Source organism: Pygoscelis adeliae, unplaced genomic scaffold (assembly GCF_000699105.1).
Source record: "Pygoscelis adeliae isolate BGI_AS28 unplaced genomic scaffold, ASM69910v1 Scaffold4, whole genome shotgun sequence".
Classification (NCBI taxonomy): domain Eukaryota; kingdom Metazoa; phylum Chordata; class Aves; order Sphenisciformes; family Spheniscidae; genus Pygoscelis; species Pygoscelis adeliae.
The window spans coordinates 16,134,224-16,147,027 of NW_008824986.1; the positions used below are offsets into that span (position 1 = coordinate 16,134,224).

The 12,804-nt window shown below is 41.3% G+C and overlaps 1 protein-coding gene across 1 annotated transcript in view; it reads right to left on the bottom strand.

Moving 5' to 3' along the window:
• Positions 1-12,754, bottom strand: part of PLEKHS1 (pleckstrin homology domain containing, family S member 1) — a 16,416-nt gene extending 3,662 nt beyond the window's left edge. Inside the window, exons 1-12 of the mRNA XM_009325940.1 lie at positions 12,724-12,754; positions 11,379-11,470; positions 11,167-11,273; positions 9,641-9,775; positions 8,185-8,260; positions 7,413-7,520; positions 6,635-6,730; positions 6,139-6,141; positions 3,349-3,459; positions 2,216-2,331; positions 677-886; positions 468-569 (exon numbers count right to left, since the gene is read on the bottom strand). Of these exons, the coding sequence (XP_009324215.1) occupies positions 468-569; positions 677-886; positions 2,216-2,331; positions 3,349-3,459; positions 6,139-6,141; positions 6,635-6,730; positions 7,413-7,520; positions 8,185-8,260; positions 9,641-9,775; positions 11,167-11,273; positions 11,379-11,470; positions 12,724-12,754 (1,187 nt within the window). The remainder of the gene's footprint in view (positions 1-467; positions 570-676; positions 887-2,215; positions 2,332-3,348; positions 3,460-6,138; positions 6,142-6,634; positions 6,731-7,412; positions 7,521-8,184; positions 8,261-9,640; positions 9,776-11,166; positions 11,274-11,378; positions 11,471-12,723) is intronic.
• Positions 12,755-12,804: the final 50 nt, after the last annotated feature.

The window sequence follows — 12,804 nt, forward strand, 5'->3', positions numbered from 1 at the left end:
ATGATTCTATGATTCTATGATTCTATACTAAAGCCTGCAAGATTTTTGGTTGAAAGGCCCCATTTACCCTATCACAAGATACATCCCCTCACTATATCTCTGAGACATGCCATCATTGTGGTTCACCAAATCAAAGGGAAAACTGTCTAGCAGTAATTAGCTGATTTCACACCAACATTAGAAGAATAGCTTTTGGGGTGGGACTTCATCGCTAATTATTACACAGCGTGCTAAGGGATCTCGATTCTATATAGCCCTTTTCAACAGCAGTTGAAATAGAAACTCAAGTACATGAAGAGTCAAAAAGAACAGAAAGGAATCACTGAAGTACCAGCACACCTTGACCTTGTCCTGTTCTGCACTGCCAAAACTGTACATGGATGTGTATGGTTGTACACTTCTGTACCTACACTGATTGTCTCTCATTCACATCTGACAGGCACCATCACAAGACATCCAGAACTTACCATATTTGTCCTGCTGCTTCGGTAAGTTTTAGGTAACTGTTAATATCAGCCAGGGGGATGAAAATATCCAACTTCTGCAGCTGGGTCTCATCTGTAACTTGACTGTGAGAGAAAACATCAGAGACCAGGCATGCTCTACTAGTACCTCAACTGAAATCCACAGAGAAGACATCTGTCTTCTCTGCAATGAAAATGGAGAAGACACTTACCTGAGCAGTACAGACAACTGAACCACCGAAAGAGGTAACGCATTTTGCCTTCTCTGAAGGGTTGGCTGCTGGCTGGTGCTGCTTTCTGGGAGTTTTATGTCTCTGTTTGCTTCCAGTTCTCTTGGACGTGCACTGTTGTCTTGGTGTATGGGAGGAGACAGGAGCCCATCACGTCTGCACATGAGCTGGCAGCTCTCATCCAGCAACCTACTGAAGAGGAATGGTGATTGATAAGAAATGAACTGGTTTGGCCATTCCAGGTACTCTTGCTGTGTTTGAAGCTGGATCAAATAGCCATCAGTGAAGCAAAGAATAACAAGTTCTCGTAGAATATCCAGTGGACAAAATTACAGCTCAGTAAAGTAAACGCCTTCTAAAAATGGACCATAAATCCCAAAATAAACCTTTTCAGTATTTAAAGACTATTTATGAAGCCTGAAAACATTCCAACTAACAACATGCCTTGACAAAAAACTGAGTACAGATTGTTGGCCTTGGCTGTATTGGTTTCTGCTGGGATGTAATGCTGTTCCCTGGGAGATACAATAACTCAGATGTGCTTGAACGCATTTTACGTTTATTTGATGAGCCTTATAATGCCTGGAGCCAACTCCCCTCCACGCCCCAAACAAGACTGGGGTTAGTAGCAAAAGTTGCTCTTGGTATATTTTAACTCAGATGGCATAGACTTGTGGGGTTTCTGTAGTAATTCCCTCCAGGGGCTCTCAAAGACACAGACAAGCTTGAATAAGTCTATTGGAATAAACTGGTTTGTCGGTCTGCATTTCCAATTGCCTCCCACCATGTGGCCTAAGACTTGACCATCTGTAGGTGGCAGGCCATAGCTAACAGCTAGTGACCAGTCCATTGGCTCAGGAGGTATGGTTTTACCGTGTAGGCACACTTCTCTTCAGTATACTGTGCTGTATTGTGGAGACTGTAAAGTTTCCTTGCGGCACTACAACTGTGACGCAAAGTTCAGGTCTTTCTTTGGGACATGCCAAACACTGTACCTTCAAAGTACACAGCATCAGACCCGTTCTTTGGATGGGAGAGTGGAAGGAAGGAGTTGACCTACTCAGGATCACAACTTTTTACTGGAAAAGCTGGGAGCTAATGCCCCATGTCTACCTTTCTCCTTTAACCACTAGATAATGCTGCCTGCTTTGGAGAGTACCTGTCTGAAAGGTTGCTGGAGCTTGGCTGCAGTATCTGAGTAAAGTGGTGCGCTGTTATGTCATGAAAACCTAGAAAAAGTATGAGTCAACAAAAAGTGCTGCATCCTATAGTCAGAGCCTGTCTAAATGCATGAGTTTGCAATGTGAATTTAAATTTCATGTTGATGAGTTTGAATTTCACTCTGGTATTCCCACGAGTTCTGAACTTTCTGAACCAAGACCAAAGAAGGACTCGTTCAAACAAGATGCAGCCTCTAGATATTGTTATGTAAATACCACAAGTGACAGCTCTATCTTTACCACCGTGTCACTTTTAATTTGCAAAACCTTAATGAAGTTATCATTTCATCTTATCACTTACAGTGATTTCATTGACATATAAATGTTCTCCTTTACTGGGTTCTTCTGCACTGGCTTCTCTTGCACAGGGACATCAGACTTAGCTGTAGGGTCAGGCTTTGATACTTCAGTAGTGCACTGTTGGAAAGACATAACAACATAAGATGTAAATATCCTTGCTCTGCCTACAGAAAAAATCTTCTTAATTCAAAATTTCCTTATTTTGTTCAGTGCTCATGCTGTTTAAACACATTGGCTAATATAGCTTGGCTTTCCCCAAATAAGTCATTTCCCAGAAACCATGAGCTAGAAAGGTGGTTGAAACTTAGAAGTTAATGTTATCTGGTATTATTGACACTACCATTTGCTTTCCTTTCAGGCTGGGACATAACCAGCTATATTCTAAAGTACTACCACAAAAATTTTGTTATGTTTTAATTTAAGCAGGTTGAAAAAAGAGTCTTGTACTTTGGGTGTGCTTAACTTAAAGCACTTATATTATATGACAAAATCAGACTGTTAACATCCTTCAGTTAACTGTACAGTCTTTGGAAAGAGACCGTGACTTCTGCAGAAGACCGACCACTTAGCTTCTCCTGACCACTGTCTACATGGGAAGCCTAGAGAAATTAGCCTCCCAAATTAGGTGCCAAAATTTGTTTAAAATTATCAGTGTGATTCCTCCTGCTCCCTTGTTTCACAGTGAAATGTAGATACCAAAATGTTTCACAGCATTTTTGAAGTACTGCTTTGTTTTATGCAGCTTACTGATGCTTCTACAGAATTACATTTTAAAATATATAAAAATAATATACAGCTACATTTTCTAAATGAAGTTTTCACTTTTGAAAAAAAAAACCACCCTGTGATACAATAGGCAAAAGCCATTTACAGTGAAACAGTCAATTTGGGGAATTTCAACAAAATCAGCAATGTTTTTGTCAAAATGCCACTTTCTACCAGAAAGATCCTTTGAATGAGTATAGTGTCTTTTTTCTTGTACAAATGAAAGCTCTATTACCTACTGTTTTATCTACGTATTTCTTTTGCAAGGTACTAGTGGTTCCTCATACCAGTTCCTCTTTGGCTCATTAAATGTCTCCTGTCTCCTTGGAGCTATTAACAAACCAGCAGAACTCACAACTGATAAACTACCTTTGCTAAAATATTGCTGGGAGTTTGGTAATAGTCTTCTTCATCCTTTTTGATGTCTTCATCTGTATCTGATGACAGCAGATTTTCCTCACTCTTCCCCAGATTTTTATCCTGTTAAAAGAATGGTTTTGTACTTAACAGGTTCGGTTATACAGATTGTTTAACGTGTATTTTTCCATTTACATGGAGAAGTAATAGAACCAGCAAATATCCACAGAAAACATGGGAAGACATGTTTCTCCTTGAAGAGAGATATGCTCAGAGCCAGTCTGTTTTAGGAACAAGGTTTCTGTAGTTGTGCTCCTACTAATACTTTTGAGATCCACTGTACATGGACAAAACTGGCCACTAATATTAGTATTTCTCATAGATGGATTTGTGGTAACCAGGCAGTTGCAACTGACTGCTTGTTCACAACCTGTTATTTTGTTTAAAAATCAAGCGGGTTAAACACTTCATGGATGAATCTGCATGCATTTAGGGTCACTTGTGTGCAAAAGATTTTTTTATTTGCATTCAGTTCTAAAATCCTTATACTAGGAAAAAAATCTATAGGAAATCTAGAAGTGGATCAGGAGATATTTGTCCTTTTTAAGCACCTTTTAACTGCTATCAAGAAGAATGAATTTGGGATTTCCCTGACTAATGAGAAGTCTATTAACTCATACTTCTCCATGAACTAGAACATACCCCAGACGGCGAGATCTGACATTGAATCCTTTGTGCCCTGAGTGACATTCTGCCATCAAGAACACCTGAAATACTAAGTTTGCAGCAATTTCATAAGTCAAGGAGAAATTAATCCCTTCACCAAATTTACCTTTCTAAGTCACAAAGATAAATTATTTATTTTTATGTCTCCTTGTTGACTTCACTAAAATGAAGACTATGGTAATTAGTATTTAGCTGCCTCCCAATACAATTCCCCATGCTATGTTTGTGATGCAACCGTTTTTTATCTCCCCACTTACACCCTTGGTTTCCATGGTGATCATTTTAATAATTGCTAAATATGCCACAGAATATATTACTGTTTTCAAGGTAAAGTAAATTAAACTAATTACTCTCTCACATGTAAAGAGAAGAAACTGGCATTGAATAGAAATTAAAGATGATGAATGTATTTTTGTTCCTTGTTGGTATAAATGACATAAAAAGCACATGCTATAGGAATCAGAACAAACCTACAAACGGTCCTTCAAGAATTGCATTACAAAACCACAGCAGGAACAAGACTGGCGCTGTGGTCATGATATAAAGTCATGAACGAGTTTCCTAGTGAGTTTTCAGGGGCTTTGGATCAATCAAATGAGTAAACACTTGGGGCAAAGGGGGAAGAGGAGGTGATTGTATGAAGTCTTGAGATCCTCCAGCTCCTAGGAAATTTCAGAGAGCAGACAGCACTCACCAGCTTCCCAAGCTGAGCCTTCAATCACTGACAGTGTCTACCTTTTGCCAAATGCAGTGTTTCCCCTTCGCACCATTGCAGATTATTGGGACAATGGGAAGGAGAAGGTTAAGCTGCAGCAGCACCATGTTTCCCTAAAGCAGTCTGCCAACATCTCCGTTCCTCCAGATGCTTTAAAACCAGAGCAATGCAGTTAACCTCAGTGTACAATTATTCTCAGACATACAGCTAAGCAAGTTCTTTAAGTCTCTGTTGAACCATGGTGTGGATTTACATGAGAGAGAAAGAGATAATGGAGAAAACTGGCTGTAGCACAAGATGGAAATGACACCTGGAGAACAACTGAGTGATTGTTAGGTTTAGGCTCCTTAGGGAAGGGGTCAAAAGTTATGTGTTGCCCTTGGACAGAAGAACTTCTCTTTCAAAAAATCAGGTGTGTCTAACAGATATTGAAGCCAGACTCCTGACAAAGATGCCTAGGTGCCTGCAATATAGTAATGAGCAGTACAGGGTGATACACATCAGGGCTCCTTATTCTGATGCATTTCAGGTATTGAAAGCTGTGTGTAGAAATAGCTGATACTGAATCGCTGAGTCAGATGTGGTTTGGTAGCTCCAAAATGTGGATTGAAAGGGAGTCAGGTCCCCATACCTCTCCTGGGTGGCCGGGGCCCTGCCTGCATGACTGGGCTCAACTGACATTGATAGGCCTGTTTGCATGAGTAATGGCTACTGACCAAAGAGTTTTCAAGATCTGGGTCTGAATGAGAGAACCACCGATAAAAAGCAAAACAAATCAGATACTAGAAATGTGGAGTCATACTTCTGACAGGATGTAAATACAAGGGATTAATCTGGAAGTCAGCTGTCTAGACATCACTGAGCAGAGAACAGATCTGGAGATGTTAGCAGATGCTGAACTTATGAGGTAAGTGAAATACTTTTATCAAATGAACAATTTTGTTTCTTGTTATCTCTATGGCAAGGTTATTTATTTTCACACATGCTGAAACAGAAATATGAGCTTCCTGCTATTCCCTCCGCTTCAGGCTAAAAAGGTAAAATACAAATCTTTTAACCCTCATGGTCAGTCTGTCCTAGTTTGAACAGCTGCATACAAACATGCTCCTGAGGCACCGTAAGTATGAGAAGAATTAATGAATGAGACAGAAAAGGCGCCTTGGTATGCATCCTGAGCAGCACTGGTTAAATCAGACTAAGGGTTAACTCAATGCATCTCAGAGCTCAGACTCACAGCTGAATTATTGCAGCTTCATAAAGTACTGTGCATCAGCTGAGCTGTGCTAACTGCCCGTGGCATTGCAATGTAGTTTCAACTATTTTCACTACTTTCCACTAAATTTAGCTGTATTATCTCATACTTGCTGCCAGCCTGTACACATGGATGGTGACTGCAGCACATGATTTACCACCCTGTTAGCTATGGTAGCGGAACAGATTCTTTTCCCTGTATCTCAGTCACTCTAGATCATAGCCCAGTGCATAAACTGCTAATAAAGATGGGTTTAAATTCGGCTGCCAAACTGCATACTGGTGTGGTGGAGCCTTGGTTGTGCCTTCTTTTCTGTTGACTCTGTGAGAGTCAAATTGCAATTGCTGCACAGAAACTCTGAGGATCTGCCTCTAAGAAACAAAGTAAACATAGGGTATGATGTCAAGCAAGTTCTTAGAAGGTTATGTTCAGTGCTAAACAAGACAACAGACTAACTATATTTAGGAAACTTTCATAGTGAAAACCAACTCGGTGTGCTGGGAAAGTAGATGAATAATCTATAGTTACAAATACTCAGGTGAGATAAGAGTCAATAGCCACTTCTGACTGAACAAGTCAAGAGCTGTTTGATTTGTTCTGCTCACCAGGCTTGGAAAAAATCCTCTTGGTGAGTCACACCGAGCCTGATGAGGGCCAGGATCTGAACTAGGCCTGTTCTTGTCTTCTGAGGGACCATTCTCCTGCATACAAAAGAAAAAAGTTGACTTCTCCTAAAGGTGCTTCACCTGCATCCAGCTTCCTCCAGCTGGGCCATTTGCACACAACTTTGTGACTAGAGAAAACCAATGCTTCCTTGGCTGCTATTCAGCCTGTCACCAGAGAACGGGGACTGCAATTGCTCTGGGATAGCAGTAATGCTTTCCTCCCTTTCTAGTTAAATATTGAGGGGGAAGATCTGGAAAGCACAGAGGAACTGGACCTGAACTCCCCTCTAGGCTTTACAGCCTGAAGAGAGAGACAAAGAAAAGCACATTCACAAAACAGGAGGAATGTGGGAGGCAGCTGTCAAAACAATCATCACATGGCTTTGCCAAGGCACGTCAAAGCGAATCGCAGGGGCTTATTTTATGCCAGTTAATCTTTGCCAGTCAGTTGAGACAGCCAATGAATATTGTTTCCCACTGCCATCAACACCTGCCTTTACTTACATGCAGACTTTCCTCAAAAGTGTTTCCCTTGTGGGGACTCTGATGTTATCGTCCAGGTCCAACTCAGGAACCCCACCAGAGAGCAGAACGGACCACCCGGGCACCCATTGCACAAGCTCTGAAGAACTTTTTATGGAAAAAGCAACTATACAAACCAAATTTCACAGTCACTCCTAGGAGCAAACTCATTATTAAGGATGGCTAATCCATTTACCTGCTGGTAGCTTTGGTTTTTCGGGAAACTGATTGTATCTACAAAATTCAATAACAGTGGCAAAGAGGAGGGCCGGCTTCTGACTTCTGGATTTGGAAGATCTTGGTTCTAGAAATAAGACGACAGCAGTGTAAGAAGACAAGCACCTGATGGGCATGGACTACCAACGCATCCCACTAGTCCAAATTTTACTTCTAATGGCTCAGAGAGGTTGTCTACCTGGCATTTTTCAGGCAGATATAAATTTGCCCTGCTTGCACTTTGAGCTGAGTGGAAGCTCTAGGGATGTAGCTTAGTGCCGAGTCTGAACTAGTAGGCCTGGCTGGCTGACAAGGCGCAGAAACTTGGGCCCGAGCTTGAACTAACAGAGCTTCCAGCTGCTCCTACACTGACAGACTAGATGTGGATCAGTTTGTAAAACAGCATGTAAATATAGCCAAAAAGCACACAGTAAGAATAATACACAAGTTTTCATTCTGATGCATCAAAGGTGCAATTCATTGCACGATATTGTCAACCATCTTCTAATTTCCATGTGGCTTACTCTTCAAAGAGATTCCTTCAATGTAAAATCAATCCCAGTGCAGACAGACTGTGCAATGCCTGCTTAATGCTTAAAGCCAGGGTACAGGATTTATATGGAAAATGAATTTCTGATTAACCAAGGCAAGAGCCAACTTGCAAGGCCAAAATAATGAAAATTCCTTTGCACAGGTTTCTAATGAAATTACAAACTTCTTTCTTTCTAAAATCAAGCACAGTAATGTGTCACCTGAGGGCAGCATCCACCTCTTTTGGTCTCCCTGCAGACTGAAGATATCACAGTGACCCAGTCCTCTGTTTCCTGCCTGTAAGTTGGAACAACAGAAATGAAAAGCTACTCACAGGTAAAAGACAAGAAAAACCCATTTGCCTAACCATTTCTTCCTATGGGGCCCAAAATAACACTTCCTGAGATCAATGGGGAAAATCTGTACCTTCCTTTCAAGAGAGGGTGCTCGGGTGGCCATAGCCAGATGGCAAAGTTTGACCTTAGACAGATGCAGCCCAGGAGCGGGAGCTAAAAAGTACGCAGGGGGAGCTGTGTGTGCGTGTGCAAGAGACACGGAGAAGGAGAGAGGCAGAGAGGTGGGACGGTGCTTTCTGCTTCATTTTCTGTGCGTAACGCTGCTCTGCCGAGTCCTGCCATAAAGACAGCTAACAAGGCTTGGGAATGCGTTTGGGCAAGCAGGATGAGAAATATGCCATGAAAGGACCCCTGAAGCCCCATTCCATGCTTGCGGTGGATTTAGTTGGATTAATTCTGGAACACTTTCCACCAAGCGTGGGCTGTGAGAGCAGTGCCTTGGGGGAAGGTGTGGGGTGGCACGCTCAAGTAACACACAGGTATGTGTTGTTCTTCTGTGCTTATCAGCATTTCATACATCAGCTGCTCTTCTGCATAAAGGCAGAAAACCCCCTGACACGCTGGTGGCTGAGAAACTGAAGAGGAGAAGCTGGGAAGCAGCAAGCAGAGGACCACTGTGCCAAATGTCCTCCCTCACCTAACCGAGCTTTGGCTGATCACCTCAACAGTTTCTGCCCTTGCTGAGGACTGGATTGCAGCCTGGGAGAGCAGGGAGCACACCACCCTGCTGCAGTAAAGGCCCCAGTCATTCCTTTTGGGATCTCTTTTCTCTCGGGGGAATTTTCCCCTTCAGTCTGCTTCCCTTGATTAACAACCTACTTTCCAGGGCAAGATTATTTCCTGTGATTTATCCATAAGGAGCAGAAACTTTCCTAACTCCCAGGAGCGGCTGGGTGAGAAAACAAAGCTCTCCACTCTTCCTTGACCCTTAACCGGTACAGTGTGACATGGCACCGCCACACTGATGTACTGCCGCTGCCATCTGCACTCCCAGCTGCATGCTCCCACTACATTCACATGTTGGACGTTTTAACAGTGTGGCTGCAGGGAAGGTTAGCTCACCTGTCTGAACCAGCAAAAAATTAACCTGGCCACGGCCGGGGGGGGGGGGGGTGGGGAGGAATGACATAGAAAAGAGCAGTTTTCTATTGGATCAACCAGCTGAATTGTTTCATCCCGGGGCTGTGCAATCAGTAGCTGAGACACAGGAAGGGATGGGAGCGGCTGTGAAGGAGTAGGACCTTGCCTTGGGGCAGTGGCTTAGTGTTACATTAGCTTAACTGTAATGTCATATTGCATTTGCACATCTTTCTATGCCTACCTGCTGCTCCCAATGAGGTAGTAACATCTGTTTCCAGTACTGATGGACATCACCTCTTCAGGAAGGCATTTAAACATCTTCCTCACTGTTTCCATAATTTCAGAATTGCTTATGCCAACTTTGATATTTATGATTCTATTAAGATAACCATATGAGATATCCTGTATAACTATACATACATACATACAAACATACACACACATATACACATATCTGTGTGCGTGCATACTTTACTCTAAGCACAGCATAATATGATGAGATCTGCACTGGAATAGGTAAACATTTTTCCACAGAAAAAATTCTCAAGAAAATAAGTGCACGCATTCAAAACAGATGGTCTTTCAATGAAGAAAACTTCCAAGCAAAAAAATAAAATCAACTTTTGCAAAGGCTTGTCTCCAGATTTTGGATCCTCATTTCTGAAAAAAAGGGCTGTTGTCCTCATTTCTGAAAAAAAGGGCTGTTGGTCTAACACAGAATCTTGAAAAGAAAAGATAGTAAGAAAAATTCCTGGCAGGTGTTTTTGAACCACTACAGAACAATACATTTAATTTGAAACTAATTGTATATTAACAGTGTTTTAATGGAGGGGAAGAGGAACAGACAAGAAGTACTCTTAATGGATACTTAAATGGAAGCACTACTTCCATTTATTTCCAAGAAGTTAAATTAGTAAAAATAATAACAACAATAATGATGATAATGATGTAACCACATACCACTGAGCAAGCTGGAATTTTTTCAAAAGCTTCACAATGTAAATTCTTTTAATGGAAGAAGCACAAAAGCAATGTGAATCCAGTGACCTCCATGCCTAACAATTCCAGGAGCCTTTGTATTAAGCTCCAGGTCTGACTGGTAAAATATTTACATTTCCTGTTTCCCTTCTATGTATCTCATATCACATGCGACATGGTAAAGGGTGCTAGTACAAAGCCAATGACACCCAGCCTTGCTGCAGTGGGCACTGTGTTGAGAGGAATGAAATGACCAACCCAAATGAGCCAAGCAGAGCAATTTCTCAGCGGGGTAAGAGGCAGTGGGGCAGCCAGCATCATCTCAAAGGGCTACGTGAAAGCCAGGAGACCTCTGCACAACTTGAGAAGCACTTTGTAAAGCCGTAAGGTGGGAAAGGTGGTGTGCCACAGTTAAGAGTGGCATAGCCAATCCTTACTTGTGTGTGAGTGAATGCATAGCACTGTCCTCACAAAGTATCTTCTACTACAGGAATACAGCCTTTGGGATCACGGAGCTAAGATGTCTGCTTTGCAGATACCACATCACCACAATCACTCATGTAAATGTATCAAACTTCATCGAAAACATTTAGGATTTTTACTCCTACATGTATCATACACTGTAAGTTGCACCCAAAGCCTACAAGAGCCCAAAGGACTCTTTTCTTGACTTCAGTGGGATTTGGATCAAGAACCTCAATCAGGAACAAGTGTCTGTACAATCAGTGGCCATTTAAGAGTGTTGATACATGATTTAAAATAAAAAGGTGATGCATTTGAGTTACATACTGATCAACAGCTATGCAGCCTTTTATGTTCTGGCCTTTTAGATACTTCAGGATGTAATTGTCATTGCTGGATTTGGACAGGATGAAAAAACGCCTTTTCCAGGAATTCTGCCGAAGAGAAAGTAATTTGTCTCTCATTAAAATTCAGGATAGCAGAAATAACAGATGCTTGTTGAGGGATTGCTGGAATATGACTAATCTGTGCTAGTATACCTGTGAGCCGAGAAGTTGAAGAGGTGGTGATTTGATGAGGAATCCATGCTTGCAAACTCCATCTTCAGAGCAGAACGTATTTTGAGTTCTCACTAATCAAAGAGAAATGAATGGCACCATTACTTAATTTGTTGCCAATTAATCTCTTATAAAGACCTTCTTGAACTGGAAATTATTGCTGAGCACTGGGTTTCTGTGCTTAAATGGCCATAAAGCACATTACAATTGGAGAAGACAAACACAAATCAAGGCTATAAAATATAGGGCCAGGCCATGCTTCCCTGATGTCAATGTTACTGCTGACAACTGGCCCAAACTGTAAACAAATGATAGTGACAATGTAGGGGGCTCAGAAGATATCATAAGCCTCTGTTCTTATTTAACTGGTCTTATTTAACTTCTGAAGTCTGGTCTTACTTAACTTCACAATTAGTGATCCGAAAGACAGTAAACAGCCCCCTAATGAAATTTGTAGATGGCATTCAATTTGCATAGGTTGCAAACACAGCTAGGGTTAGATCATCTTACAATGTGAATCACGATGTGACAACAGGAAAAAGTCTTACAATTGAAATATGAGCTAAAACCTTGGGAGGAAAAATGCCTGAATGTATTTGTACACAACCCTGCATACACTGTTGCCAGCTGTAGTTTAAGATTCACATTTTCTAATCACTGGTGGATTTCTCATCAAAATCTCAGTTTTATTAATGCACTTTAACACCCAATGAAAGGAGTGGCAATCTCATTCCATTTTTTAGCTATAAACCAAGTATGAGAAATTAAGATTTTTTAAGAATGCAGTGACTGAAAGGAGCACAGTCATCCTCATTTTGGATCATCCAGTAAGGGACAATAGAGAATATACATAAGTTCTGGGAAATATAACATGACCAAACTTTCTGGTGATGCAAGAAATGCTTGGTTCTGAAATCCCATTTATTACTGACTTCAGTGGAGGTAAGGCTTCATCATCAGTGTCTTGGAGATACTGACTGTATCTTTCAGTTCCCAGTTGATTTTTAAGGTTTTTAATATTTTTTACAAATGTCAGTTCAACCTCTGTGTCAGGGACAAGAAAAATTCTGCTATGAAGGGAAATGCTGCTTTTAGGACAGATTCTTTAAGGAAGCAAGCAGAGGGGCAGAATTGACACACAGTGTAAGTCCAGACGAGATCTCCAAATTTTTCAGTATGCTATTTTCCTCTGTTTTTCACCTTATTGTTTACCACAAAATCCTTGGCAGGTGGAGGGCAAAGAGAATGATATCATATATTGATAAGAATGGATTGAAACCTCATTCAACCTTACTACTGACAAATCTTAGTAAATGAAATTTTGTACCTGCAGAATTTCTTTTACTTGTAGAAGCCATCCTGATTGTTTCTGCCACCCAGATAGTAAAGAGAGCAAAAACCTTGAAGC